This window comes from Staurois parvus, unplaced genomic scaffold (assembly GCF_062004578.1).
Source record: "Staurois parvus isolate SC_StPar_1 unplaced genomic scaffold, SC_StPar_1.0 ptg000321l, whole genome shotgun sequence".
Classification (NCBI taxonomy): Eukaryota; Metazoa; Chordata; class Amphibia; order Anura; family Ranidae; genus Staurois; species Staurois parvus.
This window is the reverse complement of record NW_028318117.1, coordinates 7920110-7939788: the sequence shown is the minus strand read 5'-3', so window position 1 is coordinate 7939788 and position 19679 is coordinate 7920110. Positions and strand designations below refer to the sequence as shown.

General features: G+C 42.0%; 1 protein-coding gene across 2 annotated transcripts in view; it reads right to left on the bottom strand.

Moving 5' to 3' along the window:
• Window positions 1-410: 410 nt before the first annotated feature.
• WSCD1 (WSC domain sialate O sulfotransferase 1) overlaps window positions 411-19679 on the bottom strand; it is a 267943-nt gene continuing 248674 nt past the window's right edge. For both annotated transcript variants that reach the window (XM_089683784.1, XM_089683785.1), the window contains exons 7-9: window positions 6555-6719; window positions 6240-6440; window positions 411-1135 (exon numbers count right to left, since the gene is read on the bottom strand). In XM_089683784.1, the coding sequence (XP_089539910.1) occupies window positions 783-1135; window positions 6240-6440; window positions 6555-6719 (719 nt within the window). In that variant the 3' untranslated portion in view covers window positions 411-782. The remainder of the gene's footprint in view (window positions 1136-6239; window positions 6441-6554; window positions 6720-19679) is intronic.

Here is a 19679-nt window from a genome sequence, read left to right as displayed (position 1 = left end):
TTTTATGTTCCAGTAGCAACAAGATAATGTAACAACTCATTATATTTGAACCAACTGAATAATACCTTATCTTATAAACCTGCAGTGGTAATAAAATATGTGCAAATGTGATTTTATGTCTTGGAAACGTCTAAGCAATTTTTCCTTTCTTGCTAACATTATTCTTTTTTCTACCTTTTTGCACTACATGCCTTCTATTGCATATATGTCAGCCAGTCGTGAATAGAGTACATTTTTTTTAATCTCTCAGTTGTGACCTTCAACTCAATTTTTTAGGAAACAAAATATATAATTGTATGTATAGTATATACACACATACACTCACACAAACACACACACACACACACACACACACACACACACACACACACACACAAACACTTGACATGTTTAATGAAAATATGCCCATGTCTGCTTCCACCTTTATTCATTTTTTTTGTTTTTGTTTACAGAAAATGAAATCATGACAGATTTCAGATTCAGGCACTGCCACATTTGAAACTACTTCTGAAAAGTATTGCTAGAAGGCAGCACAAATTAACAAAGGAACCAGTTCCAGAAGACACAGTATACAACTGTCCAACTCCCAGCAATAGGTAGAAATGAGGAACACCTATAGAAAATTTGCTAAAAGCTTCAGCCTTGGTCTACAGTTTGCTCTCTACTATTCTTTACTTTGATTCTATTTTAAACATTACGTTTTTCTGAAGCACAAAGAACAGTGGAGAGGTTTTGCAGTGGCTAGAAACATAATACATTTTGAAAAACGTGTTCTCCAGATATCATCTTGGCATATATTCTTCTGGTAAGCCTGTAAAGTTCCTGGATCTGAGGGCTTTATCTACCGTCCTGATATATCCATTGATTAAATTCTTCATCTCTCTTGTGAAAGGATCCAAGACTGTTTGGCTGGAGCCTAGCCGTTTGAAGTTCCCATCCTTGTTGTTCTCCACACAAAGGAAACGATCCTCATTTATTGGTAGGTTGAGAAAAGCCACCATTTCCCTTAACTTTCCAATAAGGTCCTTCTTCAAGTCTTCATAGTGCACCACCAATAGTTTCTTTCCATATTGAAGCCAATCCAATGCATGAGAGGTCCACCAGGATGCATAGCTATTAACAAATTCTGGCCATTCTGGAAAAAAATGAAAGACAAAGAAAATTATTTCTGGCAGAGCTAGATTTTCATGACTGTTTATTGGCATTACTAAACCAACTCTTTCTTTTATCTTTGTCATATATGAACAGTTCAGTTGATATACAATTCACCTCTACATAATTAGAGCACAAAAGCTCTGCTCTAGTCTGTCACCTATGACCCAGCCATTCCCTTCAGGGGAGCTGCTACCTTGCTTCTTACAAAGACACATCCAGGGTGTAAACTACAGCTCACGAGTGAGTAAATTTTGACAATTTTTCTTTAAAAAGATCAATTTTATATTTTGCTTATGTCAAATAGTGTTCTTTGTGTTTGTTTTTCTCCCTCTTTGTTTTTGATCATTATTTGTGTAATGTAACTTTCAAACTGTTATCTTACTTTTTTCTACCGTCACATTTTTTAAAAATAAAATAGGAGGAATCCTTGGCACATTAATGAGCCCAGGACAGTTAAAAGGAGCATCTCCTAGGCCTTTCAGAGCCCACTGCATTCTAAAAAACAAACAAACTATATATCTCCTTACCCATTGTCTCCAATACACTACACCAAAATTTCAACCAAATCTCTAGATTTTTAACAAAATTTAGGGAAAATGTAAATTCTATTTTATTTATCACTTGTGTAATGTCACTTTAAAATTTTTATCTTACTTTTTTCTACTATCACATTTGTTTTTTAAATAAAATAGGGGGAGTCCTTGGGGCATTAATGGGCCCACGACAGTTGAAAGGAGCCTTTCAGAGCCCACTGCACTCTAAAAAAACCTACTAAATATTTGCCTTCCCCGTTGTCTCCAAAACACTTCACTAAAATTTCAACCAAATCTCTCGATTTTGAAAAAAAATTTAGGGAAATTTAAATTCAGGTTTATTTATCATTAGTCACATGAGCTATGAAGATGGTGGTGGGTTGTTTGGAGATATAGATGAGGGGTTGGCTTCTGTTTTTTTAATAAAAAAAAAAATAAAAATCTGCATATACTGTATACTATCTATCTATTTATCTAGATACTGTAAATAGATAGATTTTGTGTATATAGTATACTGTTCAGCTGAAAGCTTCAAACAAATATCAAGATTCTTTAAGCATTCTGCATCCTGCTGTCAATTAGGAGGTGATTCATCCATAGCTGTAAGTCATGCTCCTGCATCAGACTGTGACATTTAAATAATTATAAATACAAGTAATTTACTTTTGTTGGTTATGCAAATTGGAAAGTGAAAACATGAGTTCAGTTCTGCATGCGTGTTGGATATCCTGTTTGTTTATTTCTTGTCCTTTTTTACTCTTTTCTACCTTTACATTCTGCACAGGCTCAAGCTGTGTTCTTATATTCTTTGCATTTGGAAAATACAGTTACTTTTTACTATTTAAAAAAATTCTTTAGCATGCTTGTATTTATAGAATTCTGTATCAAGGTTTAAAAATAGTAGGCTTCTACTGCTACTATGGTCTTCACAGCAAACCCCCATCCATGCATGGTTTAGAGCGTGCTTAGTATAGTTTAAGAAGTCAGTTCACACTATGCGCTTCCCAGGTAAGGATAAAAAAATGAGTTTTGTGGTGAAAATGAGTGAAAACAGAAACAAAAGTGCTATTGAGTACTGAGGCAGGGTGCTGTGATTTTTTCAAGAAGCTAAGTGAGAAGCATAGCTACCCAATGATGATATAACTGGGTCTAAAATAAAGTATGAAATGAAAACAAGAAGGCTATTGCAATTGGCATGTTGAATACATTTTCACATAGACAATATAGGAACAGTTTGGTTTTTTGTAGTTTTATTAATAATTATTAGTTAGAGAACCAGGTAGGGCTAATCTACCTGTTTTCAGCAGCTGACAGCCAACTACAAAGCTTATATTGTCTGGTAAACCTGTGCCATTTGTTGTTTATATAGGTCATAAAAGGCTCAGCTTTCAAAAACAAGCAGTATTTCCATAGTCATACAATATTTTCTTCTTTCGTACAATTGAAACAGGATTTTTCAGTGTACTTAAAGGATTACTGTGCTGATCAGCTGAATTTGATAATACCTCAATATGCTCACCCTATAGCCAAAGCAAACAAGTGCTAAACTAAATAAACTATGCATAAAGGTATAAATCAATTGAATCAAGTACATATAATAATATAAACGCAGTGTCCAAAAATTAATAATATAAACTTTAAGGAAGTGACGTCAGACACAACGGAGGGACCCGAATTGGCAAATCGGCCATTTTGGAAAATGGAAAATCTGACCCAGACGCTTCTGCTAGCTGCTGAGACTCTGCAAGAGGTTTGGCATGTAGTGTTATCTTATCCAGACGATTCTGCTAGCTCTTAAGACTCTGCATTGGGTTTTTGGATTAAGAGATCTTATCCAGATGCTCGGGTCTACTGCGGAGACTCTGCATTAAAGTTTGGAGATAAGAAATCACATCCAGACGCTTCTGATAGCTGCTGAGCTCTGCAAGAAGTTTGAGTTGTGAGAGCTGTGGTGCAATTTCTCTGTTTTTAAAAGTAAGAGAATAATAAAGTGTTATTTATTTATACCATACGGAATTACACTATATATCCTTTTTATATATGATGGGTACTATGAATACTATGGAGTAATCTTGCTCAAGGTCCTGATGACAGCTAGGAGCATTATCCATGAGGCTATGAGGACATCTCATTGAACATATCCAGGCTGGATTAGCTTTCCTTTTATGTTGTATACCCTTAGTGGTATTAAAGTGCTGTTTCTTTTGCCATCTGGTACGGGTATTCAGTCATTACGCTATAGACGTGTGCGCTACTACTAGCACTTTGATTTTTTGATTTGATCACCAGAGTGTTTCACTAGCACGTTTTTTCACATCGAGCACTTGAGTCACATATATGGTCACGTTTGATGTGGAGTGACACTTATGTTGTATATGATTGTACATTATTGTTTTAAGGATAATACACTATTTCAGTTTCCTTTTTTTTTTTGAGGATCACTTTTGGAGTTTGGAGTCTTTTTGGGAAAGTGTCTGCAGAAAGGACTTGGATTTGCATCTTTAGTGTGTGACTTTAATATTTTTGGACACTTGGTATTTTGGACACTGCGTTTATAATATTTATTTTTGGACACTGCGTTTATATTATTAATTTTTGGACACTGCATTTATATTATTATATGTATTTGATTCAATTGATTTATGCCTTTAATGCAGTTTATTTAGTTTAGCACTTGTTTGCTTTGGCTATAGGGTGAGTATATTGAGGTATTATCATTTATTACACTTTCAAGGCTGAAAGTAAGACTTATATGCTTTCAGGGGATAGGTTTATATGTTTGAGGTTTATATTTGAGATACAGTCTGATTCAGATCAGCTGAATTTACCATTGAGTTATCACTTTTGTAGGTATTTTCTGTAAATGTCAATTCAAAAATGTTGCACCATACTGTATGTTCTTTTTTTTTAACTGAACTCTATTCAGCTGAAAATATTAAGAAGCACCTGCACTGTACATGGGGAAGTTGAGGGCCTGCTCCCATATACTGGGAATCTTCATTGCTCATGCAGGTACTGGTACATACGGGCTGAATATCATCCGGCATCGGCTAGTTCAACAGAAACCAGTCAACATTCGGCCAATGTGTACAGCAGCCTGTTCAACAGAACATCTGGCTTCTAAAAACGGACATGCTGAAAAACCAGCAGCTGATTGGCATCCAATCAGCACTTGCAGCCATTGGCTGCGAGCGCTGACCGGAGTGTTCTGCCGGGGGAGAGGGCAGAACACAATAGCTATACTATCTACAGTACACTGAGCTCCTCAGTTTCTTTCTTTCAGCCCGCTGGGTTGAATGAAAACTAGACTATCTGTGTGTACCAGGCTTAATTCTCCCAGTCCAGCAATTAGCTCCCCCACATAGATTCACACAGGAAAGCTCTATTTTGAGTCTATTCAAAATTTTTATCTTAATTGAAGTCCTGATAAAGGGGCCTTTTCTTCTGACCCCCAAAATAGGTTGGCTGTTTCTTAGTATGAACTAACAAATTAATTTGGACTCTTTTATCATTAGGTCTGACACTCCTTCCAATAGTGTAAGTTTTTTTTCTGGCACATACTGGGAATGTCTGAGACAGGTGGAGAGTACTGGCTGTATGAGGAGCATGGATTAAGACATTTCACCTAGACGAATGAACAACGATTGTTTTATTGTTTATAACTTTATTAATTTTTATTTTGTATCTATTTGTATATACTGTATATAGCTATTGAAAAACGTACAAAACTAACTATAACTATTGCAGGTTTGTGAGCAACTATTGTTGTGTATTGAGGAGCGGGAAGGGACACTAGTTTATTAACTGACTGGAGTTCAGCTTTAAAATATTGCCAGGTTCAGGCTGGTGATATCTACAAGTTTAAGTGAGGTGTCTATTAAAGAAAGCAGGAAAGGCTTTGCAGGATTAAATTAAGACAATAAATTAAACATGTAATAAAAGCAAAATCCCATACCTAAGCAAGATTGATATTTGTAAATTTGAACTGTTTTAAGAGAAATAAAAAAAAAATAATCAAAATAAGACATGTACCTTTGTGAGATGGACTTAATGGCATTTGTATCTTTTAAATAGCCTTCTATTTATAAAAATACGTATACTTTTTTGGCCATGTGTTCTTTTCCATGTTCTTTGCTCAGCTCATCAAAAGGAACAGATACTTTCAGACTCAGATGTATATAATGTTGCCTGCTCATTGCAACTGTTTATTTAGTTTAGTAGTGTTCATGAACCAGCAGCTGTCTCAGGGATTTACTTTCTGACTACTAAGGATACATTGCATACATTATGGCTGTATTCACTCTTAATTGACTACTGATGTATGTACTATGTCATAGCAATCAAAGAGTTAAAATAAGCTTACATTAGAAAACAGGACTTCATTGTATCATGTATTGTACATTTAACTTCAGGTTTTACTTTCATTGTCAAAGCTTAATTGAACAAGCTGAAGTTAGAAGCTGATTGGTTGCTATGAACAGTTGCACAATATTCTGTGTGCACCAGTTTTAGTAAAACTCCCTCCAGTGTGTTGCATAATTAAAATCTCACCTTTACTTTTCCAGTGTCTCTCTGTTGCATATCCCAGGTGCCCAGCACACTTCCTGTTGAATTCTGCCATCAAGGCTTTGTAAGGGTTGCGGATTAGTAAAATGGAGGAATCATACATTTCAATTTCTCTTTTGCCACTTTCATGAGTTTTGACACACACAGTTCGGCCGCTCCTCCAGTGATCTTTTTCTCCTTTGAAACCTGAGCAAATCAAAAGCAGCAAGTTAATTTAGGCATGTAACTCCAGTGTCTGGTTAAAAAAAACAACCAAGCATGTTCCTTTTAAGTAAACTGGCTAAGTCTTAGTAGATTCACCTTTGTTGTACAAGGTCCCATCAAAGTAATAACTTCCAGTGTAGAATCCAGTTGCATGCTCTATCAGGTGTCTCACCCATGTGTTTCCAGCTCCAGGAAAGCTTGACAAGGCAACAAAGACTTTGGACTTTGTAGGTAGAAACTTTCGAGTTGTACATCTTGTATCTTAAAAAAAAATAGTTTTATAAATTACCGTGTAGGTACATATGTATGTATTTTGAGACAAACTAGTCAAAGTGTGAATATACACATAAATAACTAAATTGAAGTGATGGATTACCAGTTGAGTTGAAAGCCAAATGCACAATAAATTATCGATGAAGTTTACTTAGCAATGCTGTAGGTATGCGACAATGAACTAGGCCTTCTCATTTATGCAGTATATTAACATCAAAGAATACTATGTAATGCAATCATGCAAAGCAATGTATGAGGGGCATTCCAGTTAAACCTGGACTTTTAATTTTACAGATATAAAAAGGGATTCTAGCGTGGCGTTATTACACGCAGTAGTAAGTGGCAAGTGTGTCCTATTACTGATAGGCGGCGCCCGTATCGCGGGCCAGTCCAGAGACCGTTAATCAAGATGGCAGACAACAGTGTTAGTGTGTGCATGGAACAGCATGTAGTGATGAGTTTCTTGTGAATGAAGGTGTAAAACCCATGGAAATCTACAAAAGACTTCAAACACAGTACAGTGATGACACGCTCAACCACAGTAAGAGATTTGAATGGTGTGAACATTTTAAAGATGGCCACACATCCATCAGTGACAATCCCGGACATGGTGGTTTCCAGCACACAGCAGTCAGTCCTGTGAAAATTCAGCATGTGGAATGCCTGAGCCTGGATAACTGACACATAACCTGTCATGAAAGCTTTCTGCTTTTGACCGGCACAGAAGAGTGGAAGTCTGCACTGCTTTGAAGGAGCATTTTGACAGGGAAGGACAGGATTTTCTGGATTTTATTGTTACATATGATGAAACCTGGGCACATTATTTCACTCTGGGATCAAAACAAGCATCAAAGCTGTGGAACCATGCAGACTCACCACCACCAATAATTTTTTGAACAATTGCATCTGTAGTGATGGCAAGTGTTTTTGGGACAAATGTGGTATTATTCATGTAGATTTTCTACCCCATGGTGCCATTATCAAACAGTAAATATTACTGTCATGTTCTGAGTGATGTGCATATGTGTCTGTGGAAAAAAACGGTCTGGTTTGATCACTAAGGGCGTTCTGTTTCTCCAGGCCAATGCACAAGCACCTCGGCTGGGAGGTACTGACACATCCCCATACATCCCAGGCCTTGCTCTGGGTGATTTCCACCTGTTTTGACCCCTAAAAAATTTCCTCAGAGGTCAGAATTTCAGCACCAATGATGAAGTAAAACAGGCTGTCCAAGGATGGTTCAGGCGAACTGACAAATCTTTCAATGCTGAAGCTTTCCAGGCATTAGTTAAATGTTGGGATAAATGTAGCACGGGAGCTTTATTGTATAAACTCAAAAGTTCAGGTTTGACTTGAACACCCCTTGTACTAATTAACCACTTTCCTACTGGGCACTTATACCCCCTTCCTGCCCAGGCCAATTTTCAACTTTCAGCGCTGTCGCACTTTGAATGACAACTGCGCGGTCATGCAACACTGTACCCATATGAAATTTTTACAATTTTTTTCACACAAATAGAGCTTTCTTTTGGTGGTATTTAATCACCATTTTTTTTTGTTATAAACAAAAAAAGAGCAAAGAATGTAAAAAAAAAGTTTTCCTTTGTTTCTATTATAACATTTTGCAAACAGGTAATTTTTCTCCTTCGCTGATGTGTGTTGATGAGGCTGCACTGATAGGCAGCACTGCTGGGCACTGATAGCAGGCACTGATGAGGTGGCATGGATAGGCAGCACTGACGGGCACTGATAGGAGGCACTGATAGGCAACATTGATAGGTGGCACTGATGAGCTGGCACTGATGATGCTGCACTGATAGGCAGCACTGATGGGCAGCACTGATGGGCGGCACTGCTGGGCACTGATGGGAAGCACTGATGGGTTTCACTGCTGGGTACAGGTGGGTGGCACTGCAGGTCACAGATGGGTGGCACTGATGGACACAAATGGGTGGCACTGATGGGCACAGGTGGGTGGCACTGCTAGGTGGCACTGCAGGGCACAAGTGGGTGGCACTGATGGGCACAGGTGGGTGGCACTGCAGGGCACAGGTGGGTGGCACTGATGGGCACAGGAGGTGGCACTGATGGGTACAGGTGGGCAGCATTGCTGGGCAAAGGTGGGTGGCATAAGTGGGTGGCACTGCTGGGCACTGATCATCAATGCCATGATGATAAGTGCGGATTCCTTTGCTGATAATTGCTGGTTCTCGGCAGTATTTTCCTCACACTGTGACAGTGTGAGGTAAGTGCAGCCAGTAATTCAAATTTGAAGGAGAGTTCTTCCTACAGAAGAATGGCACAGCTATGGGAGGAAATTTTGCCCCTAGTTATGCCAACCTAACCATGGGTTTCTGGGAATACCAACATATAACCCATAATAATCCATTTGCCTCCCATATTGTGTTCTATGGAAAATACATAGATGATATAGTGATCATATGATATGCCCCCCCCCCCCCAGACTGTTCTTCCTACAGAGGAATGGCAAAGCTATGGGAGCAAATTTTGCCCCTAGTTATGCCAAACTAACCATGGGTTTCTGGGAATACTAACATATAACCCATAATAATCCATTTGCCTCCCATATTGGGTTCTATGGAAAATACATAGATGATATAGTGATCATATGATATGTCCCCCCAGACTGTCGACTCCTTCACACAATGCTGCAATCAGAATCACCTAGGACTATCTTTCACCTATGTAGTAGATCCCCACTCCCTTGCCTTCCTTGATCTACACCTTTTTTCATTACAATGATAACATTTTCTCAAAAAAACTATGTCAAACCCACTGCCGGGAACTCATATATTCACTTTCAGAGATGTCATCACCCCCGGTGGGTGAAAAATATCCCAAAAATTCAATTTTGCCGGTCAAGAGACAACTGCACCAGAGAGGCAGACTACATCAGCCATAGCGACATCTTAGCCAAAAAATTCTTAGAAAAGGGATATCCTGCTCCTCTTATACATGACTCTTTTCAACATTACTTAGAGAGATCAGCTCATAAGCCTAACCCATCCACCCCAGATGTCAATGTACAACCCATACGCTTCACTACACAATTTCATGCTCAATAAAAGAAAATGGAGAACATTCTTCGTAGACACTGGTCCATATTGCTACAGGATCCCTTCCTGCACACATCTATCACTGATTGTCCCAAAGTCTCGTACAGGAAGGCGAGAAGCATTAAAAGTAAAATAGCTACCAGAAAATTAAACGCATGTCCAATTCCAAACCACGCACTACATTGATCCCTTTGGTCAGGATGTACCAATGTAAAAAGGCATTGTGCTTTACATGCTCCTTCATTCAACATGGTCAGAAAACATTCACCATCAAAGGGAAAACCTACCCCATAAAGGAATTTTACAATTGTTCCACCAAATATGTAATTTACTGTTTAACATGCCCGTGTGGGTTATTTTACATAGGGAGGACCATCAGAACGCTCCGTAAATGCTTTGACGAGCATAAACGCCTCATTGAAGCAGGTTCTGATAAGCACAGTGTCCCTAGACACTATACAGAACATCATGACAAATCCCCCATGGGGCTCTTCGTGTGGGTCCTGGAACACATTACCCCATTACCCTCAGTGGCAGAGCATTTTAAGCACCTCTGCCAACGTGAAACATGCTGGATCTACACCGTAGACACCCTAGCCCCAGGAGGGCTTAATGAGGAGATTAAGATACACACTATATTATAATCATCTGTCCAATCCTCCGATAATACCCTAATGTCTATCCTAGCAACGCATCTCCCATACATAGATGTGCATATACTGACATGCGCACATAGCCATATAACTTTTCACCCCCCCTCTCTTTTCAGTGCCCCCACTTTCATTATCCTGTTTCTTTTTGTTACATCTTTTTTCATGTTATCGATACTACCATATATGCAATTCTACATTTATTACCATTTTTATTATCATTGCTAATAACAGTATGTCTACAACGTTATACATATATATCCTTCATAAATTTCTGTTTTATGGTTCAGTGCTCTCTTTTTATTATTATTTATTTTTTATAGTTTTGTGCTTTGAGATCATGTTCCACATTGATATGCGTTTTTTCCATGTTACTGTGTCTTTAAATCTCCATTAAGCATTGTTGTTCCACACCTGACAGTGTCCTCTATTTAAGCTGCTACTTCCCCAAGGTCCACCAGGCAAATAGAAGGACAACTACAGTGTTTCTCACTATCTACCTCATCCCAGCTGCTATTGCACCAACCACCGGTGGCGCCTACAGGACTTTTTGAGGAACAGTCATCTCTCATATACACAGATGAGCTTGTTTTATTACTTACTTTGTGAGTGTTTTTAATCCTTTGCTATTAAATACAGAATTATTATTACACTCAGATTGGCACCTCCTGTCTCTTTTCTTCAGTAACTGGCAACTCTATTTACCCAGTGATCTGCTGTGTCATTGGACACAGCTGATTACATGGTAAAAGGCCGCCGTGATTGGCTGTTTACCATATCACGTGATCAGCTGTGTCCATAGGACACAGTGATCACTGGTGGTGCCGGGGGTGTGTTCTGGAATGATGTCCATGGACGTCGTCCCAGAATCAGACAACCGCACTGTAGTCGTCCTTCAGCTATAGCGTGGTAGGGAACTGGTTAAATAGTAATAAAAAGGAACACCAGTCTTGGTGTGTCATGTATGTGCTTTCATGGTTATTGCCCATTTAGGGCAAAGCAACAAGTTTTCAGTATAAAAGGGATTGCGGGGGGGGGGGTGGGAATTTGTATTTCCTTTCACTTTTTCAACACCATCATTATTGCCTGCTGTAGCCAGCTATTAAGCCTGAGTGCTGCCACATGGTGGGGGCAAGGGGACGGGGACTAGTTGTGATCCTTGTGTCCATTGCTATGCATAGAAGGTAAGTACACTTACTGTAGTTGCTATCCAGTGAATATATTACTTTGTCAAGTATATAGTCCACCTGAAGGTAACATTTCAGTTTTGAGGGGATTGATTTAGGTCAAATAACCCCTTATAATTCTATGGAACTCCAATAACACAATCTTTACTGAATTCAAAGTCCAACAAACATGCTGTGACTAGAATGCTACTGCTTTGCTTCATAACAACCACAGTGGTGCTGGCAATGTTCATGGAAGGAGCAGCACTTGCTACAATGACAGGCAGGTCTTGCTGTTGGATCCTATATTTTGGAGCAGGTTTACCACCTAAACCTTTCATAAACCTTCAATATGTATTATTAAGTCCCATTTAACATGTATGTACTATACACTGCCCTCCAAAGAGAATTTATATAAATTATTTGTATATACTGGGGATCAACATTTATACCTTTAAATCAAGATCATATTAAATGGTTGTTTTAGATCCAGCAAGATATTGGCTTGAACAGACATATCAATTACAACAAGCACCTTTTATGTCTGTACTGTCTGTCCTTATTTCTGAGTACATTTACAGTCTCTATTGAAAATGATATTAGGAGGAAAAATCAAAGGATGTACTCCTTCATTAGGGTCATCAACACATCATTGCAAGTCAAGGAGCTCATTTTTATGATGCAGCATAGAATAATAAGAGACCTGTGACCCATTCAGATTGTTTATTAGAGAATTCATTCTATGTCTCAGCTGGACTGGGAATCAAGCTCCAGCTCAGCTCAGTGCATAAGCTGATATAAAGAACAAGCAGCTATGCCTAAGGATGCATGAATTATTGAAAAAGATTTACTTGGTGGCTCTGACTTGTGTCAGAGCACGGCTATTTCATCTGTGAAAAACATGGAGGTGAAAATGTGTCATCGAGTTATTATTTAACAAATCAATATCCTTGATGCCAGGACAAATGTGAGGTCTGTGCTCTAGATGCATATGTGATAGCTTAATATAAGCCACTGCATACATTTCTAAAGTGAATCTTTTTCATTTGTATATACGCTGCATTTAAGTAGACAAAACGCAACTCAGATTTGGCCGGATTAGGGACCCATTCACACGAATGCTGCCCAACGTGGTCTCAGTGCCTAGACAATGCAAATTGCCATATGTCCTATTTTTTCAATTCAAACAAAAGTGCTGAAAAATTAGACAGGATGCATTTTATTCCCTACAGTAAGGTGCCACACACTACACTGCATCACACGGTGCTACTGTGCATAAGGTTAAAAAAAATGTAATTCAAAACAAGTAAAAAAAATCAATGCCTCTACATAACACACAGTGGGTACATAGTTTACAGAGCATATTGTGCAACCGTTCAGTGAGAAAAGGGCCTTTATTAAGCTTTACTCAAATCTCTAGGAAAAAACATTATCCAGGAGAAAAACTCAGACATGCATTTCATATCTAAGCTCAAATCTTAAGCAGCACCTTTGTGGAAGCAGAAGGTATGAGGGTTGCAGGATTAATGATCAGATATTTATAGACAGTTAAAAAAAAGTGCACTTTCATTACGGTTTATTAAGTCAGAAAAAAAGAATTTCCAAATTAAATCTTGTTTTTTTTCTCGTGAATTTTATTATCATCTTGCCTGCTTGTATCACATACCAATCCAGATGCAATATTTATACGAGGGATGGGAAATTTCCTGTAAAAGTGACTTGCATATTATCTATCCCAATATTTTGAACAAAAAGGTAATGTTACACTAGTACCACGTTTCCACCCTGATCAATGGTTCTAATAGTTGCCTAAGCCACAATCTTCAGTGTGGGAGATCCCAGCACATTTGATGGTGAACAGATGTTTCCCCATCTGTCTCTCTCATGCAGATATCTATACCCTATTCTCAACCTCAGAGGAACATGCTCAAGATCTACTGCTCTCTGACAAGGGCTGCAAAAAGTAAATAATACCCATAAACCGACAAATCACAGCAATCTAGTTCTCTAAAAATTAATATGTGGCACAAAATAATGTTCTTCAATTCTAAAACCATGATAGGCTACATGGTAACAAATGTTGGTCTAGTTTACAAATTGGTTTCCTTATCTATGATTAAGAAATGGATATACTACATGGAATATCAAATGGGAATTTTACGCACAGAGAAGCAATTACTGTACAGAGATGCTAGATAGCGTCTCTTTAGAGTCATTCCTGTGTGACATGAAGGCATTATTCAACTTCAACCTGTACACATCAGTGTTAAATAGTGAGTGCTTAACACAGCAAATCCACAGCAAAAAAGAAAGATGTAAAAACATTCCAGTTCAAGTAACCAAAAGTAATTGCTATTGAGAATGCACAATAAAAAATAAAACAATGGCTTGTTCTAGTTTTCAAACATTTATAGGGATATCGGGAAACTATGGTCAAAACATTTGGGGGAAATCTGTATTTTCATTATATTTTTATTTGAAGGAAATATCAGCTCTGATTGCTTTTATGTTTAAAATTTACAGAAAATGCCACAGATTATGACTGTCATTGAGCTCATTATTATTCATAATGAGGTCCTTGGGATGTCAGATTTTGCTAAGCAAGGTCAGAAGGAGATACTAAATTTAGTCACAGGAAGCTAGCGAAAATAAATCAAAGTTTCAATTACAATCCTTCAAATGCCTAATCTTTATTACTGAATTTTATTGCAAAGTTGAAATTTTATGATTGCCTTAATGTTTGTATTAACCTTTATGGACACACTCTATAAACATTCCCAGACCCGAGCACAAATGAAGGCCAGTTTCATAAAGCACACAATCCTTTAGATTGACTGTAGACTAAAACTGAAAAAGAAAAAACTGTAGTGCAAGATACTCAACTGTCCAAAATGTAAGGGATGTCCTACTTTTTTGAGATTGATACTATTGGAGATACAGTATGGATCTCTGTGGAAGTCACTTATTATGATCACATGGTTATGTTTGAATACAGTGTCAAAATCATCTGTGTTAAATATATAAAGGTTGGTTGGTATTAATCATATTGGCGCACTTTAAAAAAACATTTGCAGCACTTTTCTGATGTTATGCCCATATTAAAAAGTCCTGTGCCAAATTCAAGGAAGTGATAGTTTTCTTTCTATTTCTGAAGTGTGTGATCAATCCAGGTAGCTCTTATGTGTGACACTTTTATATTAAGGCTCTATGACTGTGAAATAGGGCCATATAGGTGGTAAGAAAAGTGGAGGTCAATGAGACATCTTTTATGTTGGAGTAGTCTGTGTTGAATTTGTAAGTGTATCACAGACAAATTTCTGTTTGAGACAAAATTCTGTGTAAAGCACTTCTTCAACTAATTTATTTTCTTCCAAATCTGTTGCAAGCTGTGACATTTGTTGCATAAACCTTTAACTTTTCACAACCTGATTCTTTTTTTTTTAATATGCACATACATGCTAAAATACACATGTATTTTACATGAAAATACACTTATAATCCCAAAACAATATAAATTTAGAAAGCAGAGGACCTAGCGAATAAAATAATTTAGTTGAAATTTTTTAAGACGCACTATAGTGCAACAGTTTATAAAATCTATGTTTTCTGTAAAGAATAAATTTAAATGAAGTTTAGTCTCACAAACACAAAAAAATTCCATATTTTCTGTAAAACATAATAGATTACCGTATATACTCAAATATAAGCCGACCCGAATATAAGCCGAGGTACCTAATTTTACCACAAAAAACTGGGAAAAACTATTGACTCGAGTATAAGCCGAGGGTGGGAAATGAGGCACCCCATTATTGGTGTCAGTGGAATAGTGCCCCATCTTTGGTGTCAGTGGGAGGAATAGTGTCCCATCATTGGTGTCAGTGGGAGGAATAGTGTCCCAACATTGGTGTCAGTGAGAGGAATAGTATCCCATCATTGGTGTCAGTGGGGGGGTGGAGGAATAGTGCCCCATCGTTGGTGTCAGTGGGGGGGAGGAAAAGTGCCCCATCGTTGGTGTCAGTGGGGGGGAGGAATAGTATCCCATGATTGGTGTCAGTGGGGGGTGGAATAGTGCTCCATGATTGGTGTCAGTGGGGGGTGGAATAGTGCCCCATCATTGGTGTCAGTGGGGGGGGGAGGAATAGTGCCCAATCGTTGGTGTCAGTGGGGGGGAGGAAAAGTGCCCCATCGTTGGTGTCAGTGGGAGGAATAATGCCCCATCATTGGTATCAGTGACACCAATGATGGGGCACTATTCCCCCACCGACACTTGCTGACCCCTGTTCCAGTATGGTGCTGCTGCAGCCAGCATATGTGGTTGCAGCAGCACCTAAGCACAGCACACTTACCTGCATCTCCTTCACTCGATTTTCGCGGGGCCGCTCAGCTCCGCCTCCTCGCCGGTGATTGGCCGCCTGTGTGCCTTTCCTGAGCTACAGTTCTGGCGGCCAATCACCGGTGAGAAGGCGGAGCCGAGCAGCCGCGCAAACATCCAGTGGACGAACCGAATGAAGGAGCAGCCGCGCTTCCTGGACCGGATCGTCGTGGGACCGGAGCCAGGTAAGAGACAGCAGCCCCCTGCCCACCCCTGTACTTAGTTTCCCTTCCGTTCTGTCCCCCTGCTAGACATCTGCAGACGTTGACTCGAGTATAAGCCAAGGGGGCCGTTTTTCAGCACAAAAAATGTGCTGAAAAACTCGTCTTATACTCGAGTATATACGGTAAGTCAAGTAAATAGATATCAAATATGTTATGTTAAGACTTAACATGGTGCACAGCCATAAAATGGGGACAAACGTCAATACCTAAAAATTTCCATAAGCGGTGTTTTAAAAACCTTTACAGCTTATATTAACCATACATACTGGTACTATAATTATTTCCTTTACTCTGGTATGCATAGCAATATCTAATATGCATCCCTTAAAACGATTCTAAAGGTTCATTTTTTTAAAATAACATAAAATAAAAAATAACATATCTATACTTACCTACTGTGTGTAGTGGTGTTGCATACAGCCTGGATCCTCCTCTTCTCGGGTCCCCCTGCAGGCTCTCCTGGCTCCTCCTGTCTGTCAGGTGCCCTCACAGCAAGTAGCTTGCTATGGGGGCACCTGCTGCTCCATGTGTCCATTCGCATATGGAGCAGCAGCTTGGTCCTACCCACTCTCTCTCCTCATTGGCTAACTGGCTGTGATTGACAGCAGCAGGAACCTGTCAGGGCTCCAGGGTATGACCAGAGGTATGTGACTGACGCAGGGAAACGCAGACTTCAGATATGTTATAAACAATATAATTTATTAAAGACTAACAATACAAACATAAACGCAGTGCACCAAACCCCAAGCTAACACAAATACATACAAGGTGAAACAAACCCAAACCTAAACTGATACAGATACACAGGTACATCCACATATAGAGCACAACGTGATCAGGCAGGCCGGGACGATAACTATCGGGCAGGTAGGTACAGGAGGAGCAGGCGGAGAGAATGGTCAGGGTCACAAGCCAGCGATCAGAACAGGAGAAGTCAGCAGAGGTCAGGATCAAGCAGGGTCAGCAACAAGACAGGAACTGGAACAGGAACGCAGGTTTACAAGATACAGGGCCCAGGAAAAACACACACACCAAGGCAAGGATTGCAGGTCTGGCCATCACTTAAATACACCTGCATAAGCAGTTTCAGGTGTTTGGCTGGCTGCAGGGTTGAGTCTCTGATTGCTGGGAGCACCCGCTGGTCAGCCCTGGTACTGCAGCCCACAAGGCAGGTGAGTCCCACCATTACTGGCAAGTCCATTCCTGACAGTACCCCCCCTCAAGGAGCAGCCTCAGGACGCTCCAAACAGTCCTAGCTGGGCAAAATGTTCCACCGCCCGGGTCTGGTAACTGGCGGGATATCAAAGACTGGCACATCGGGCTGGACTCTGGGCAGCGGCACATCGTGCTGGACTCCGGGCAGCGGCACATCGGGCTGGACTCCGGGCAGCGTCACATCGGGCTGGACTCCGGGCAGAGGCACATCGGGCCGGACTCCGGGCAGAGGCACATCGGGCCGGACTCCGGGCAGAGGCACATCGGGCCGGACTCCGGGCAGAGGCACATCGGGCCGGACTCCGGGCAGAGGCACATCGGGCCAGACTCCGGGCAGAGGCACATCGGGCCAGACTCCGGGCAGAGGCACATCGGGCCGGACTCCGGGCAGAGGCACATCGGGCCGGACTCCGGGCAGAGGCACATCGGATCACCAGGCGGAGCAGCAGGCACCGGGCCACCAGGCGGAGCAGCAGGCACCGGGCCCCCAGGCGGGGCGACAGGCGCCGGGCCCCCAGGCGGGGCGACAGGCATCGGGCCCCCAGGCGGAGCGGCAGGCGCCGGACCCCCAGGCGGAGCGACAGGTCTCGGGCCCCCAGGCGGAGCGGCAGGCGCCGGACCCCCAGGCGGAGCGACAGGTCTCGGGCCCCCAGGCGGAGCGGCGGGTGCCAGACCCCCAGGTGGAGCGACAGGTCTCGGGCCCCCAGGCGGAGCGGCAGGTGCCGGACCCCCAGGCGGAGCGACAGGTCTCGGGCCCCCAGGCGGAGCGGCGGGCGCCGCACCCCCAGGCGGAGCGACAGGTCTCGGGCCCCCAGGCGGAGTGACAGGCACCGAGTCACCAGGCACGACAGTGGGCTCCAAGTCAACTGGCATGACCGCTGGCACTAGGTCAGACATTGGATCGTCTGGCTGGACAGCGGGCATCGGGTCACCAGGTATCAGGTCATTCGGCTCGACAGCGGGCACCGCGTCATCTGGCAAGGCAGTGGGCACCGAGTCACCAGGCACGACAGTGGGCTCTGAGCCAATTGGCACGACAGCGGGCACCGGGTCATCAGGTACCGGATCATCTGGCTCGACAGCAGGCACCGGGTCATCTGGCGCTGGATCGTCTGGCTCGACAGCGGGCATCGGATCACCAGGCATGACCGCGGGCACTGGGTCATCAGGCATTGGATTGTCTGGCTCGACAGCGGGCATCGGGTCACCAGGTATGACAGTGGGCATCGGGTCACCAGGCATCAGGTCATATGGCTCGCCAGCGGGCACCGCGTCATCTGGCAAGGCAGTGGGCACCGAGTCACCAGGCACGACAGTGGGCTCTGAGTCAATTGGCACGACAGCGGGCACCGGGTCATCAGGTACCGGATCGTCTGGCTCGACAGCAGGCACCGGGTCATCTGGTGCTGGATCGTCTGGCTCGACAGCGGGCATCGGGTCACCAGGCATGACAGCGGGCACTGGGTCATCAGGCATTGGATCATCTGGCTCGACAGTGGGCATCGGGTCCTCAGGTACCGGATCGTCTGGATCGACAGCGGGCATCGGGTCACCAGGTATGACAGCGGGCACTGGGTCATCAGGCGTTGGATCGTCTGGCTCGACAGCGGGCATTGGGTCACCAGGCATGACAGCGGGCACTGGGTCATCAGGCATGATAGGATCATCAGGCTGGATCAGTTCATCAGGCTGGATCAGTTCATCAGGCTGGGTACAGACATCAGGCTGGGTACAGACATCAGGCTGAAGTGCGGGTGCCGAGGCACCAGGCTGAACCACGGAAGGCAGGTTCTCAGACGGCAGGCTCACCGGTTTGGATACTGGCAGGATGGTACTGGTTGGAAAGAATTTTCGCTTTTTTCTGGTTTTAACTACTGGAGCACTGCAAGTAAACGCAGGTCTGCAAACGAATGGAGCAGCTGGAGACAGAGAAGAGCTGGAGGATGGAACAGGGGAGGGAACAGTTGCTACAGAGGGCTTCTTTACAGGGTTAAAGGCAGGATAGGTGCAGCGAGTGGGAACAGGGTACTGACATGCAGTAGATAGCAGGGTATACTGGGCTGTAACTGGAGGTGCTGTTGGGAATGCAGGAATAGAGCTTTGAGGAAATAGATTAGAAGCAGGACTGGGTTTTTGTAAGCTGACTGAGGCTGGGTGCAACAAATCTGTCCATGTCTGCAGTATGGGTTGAACAAAGCTGAGCTTACACAAAGCCTGTCTGGTCAAAGACTGCACTGCGTTTAT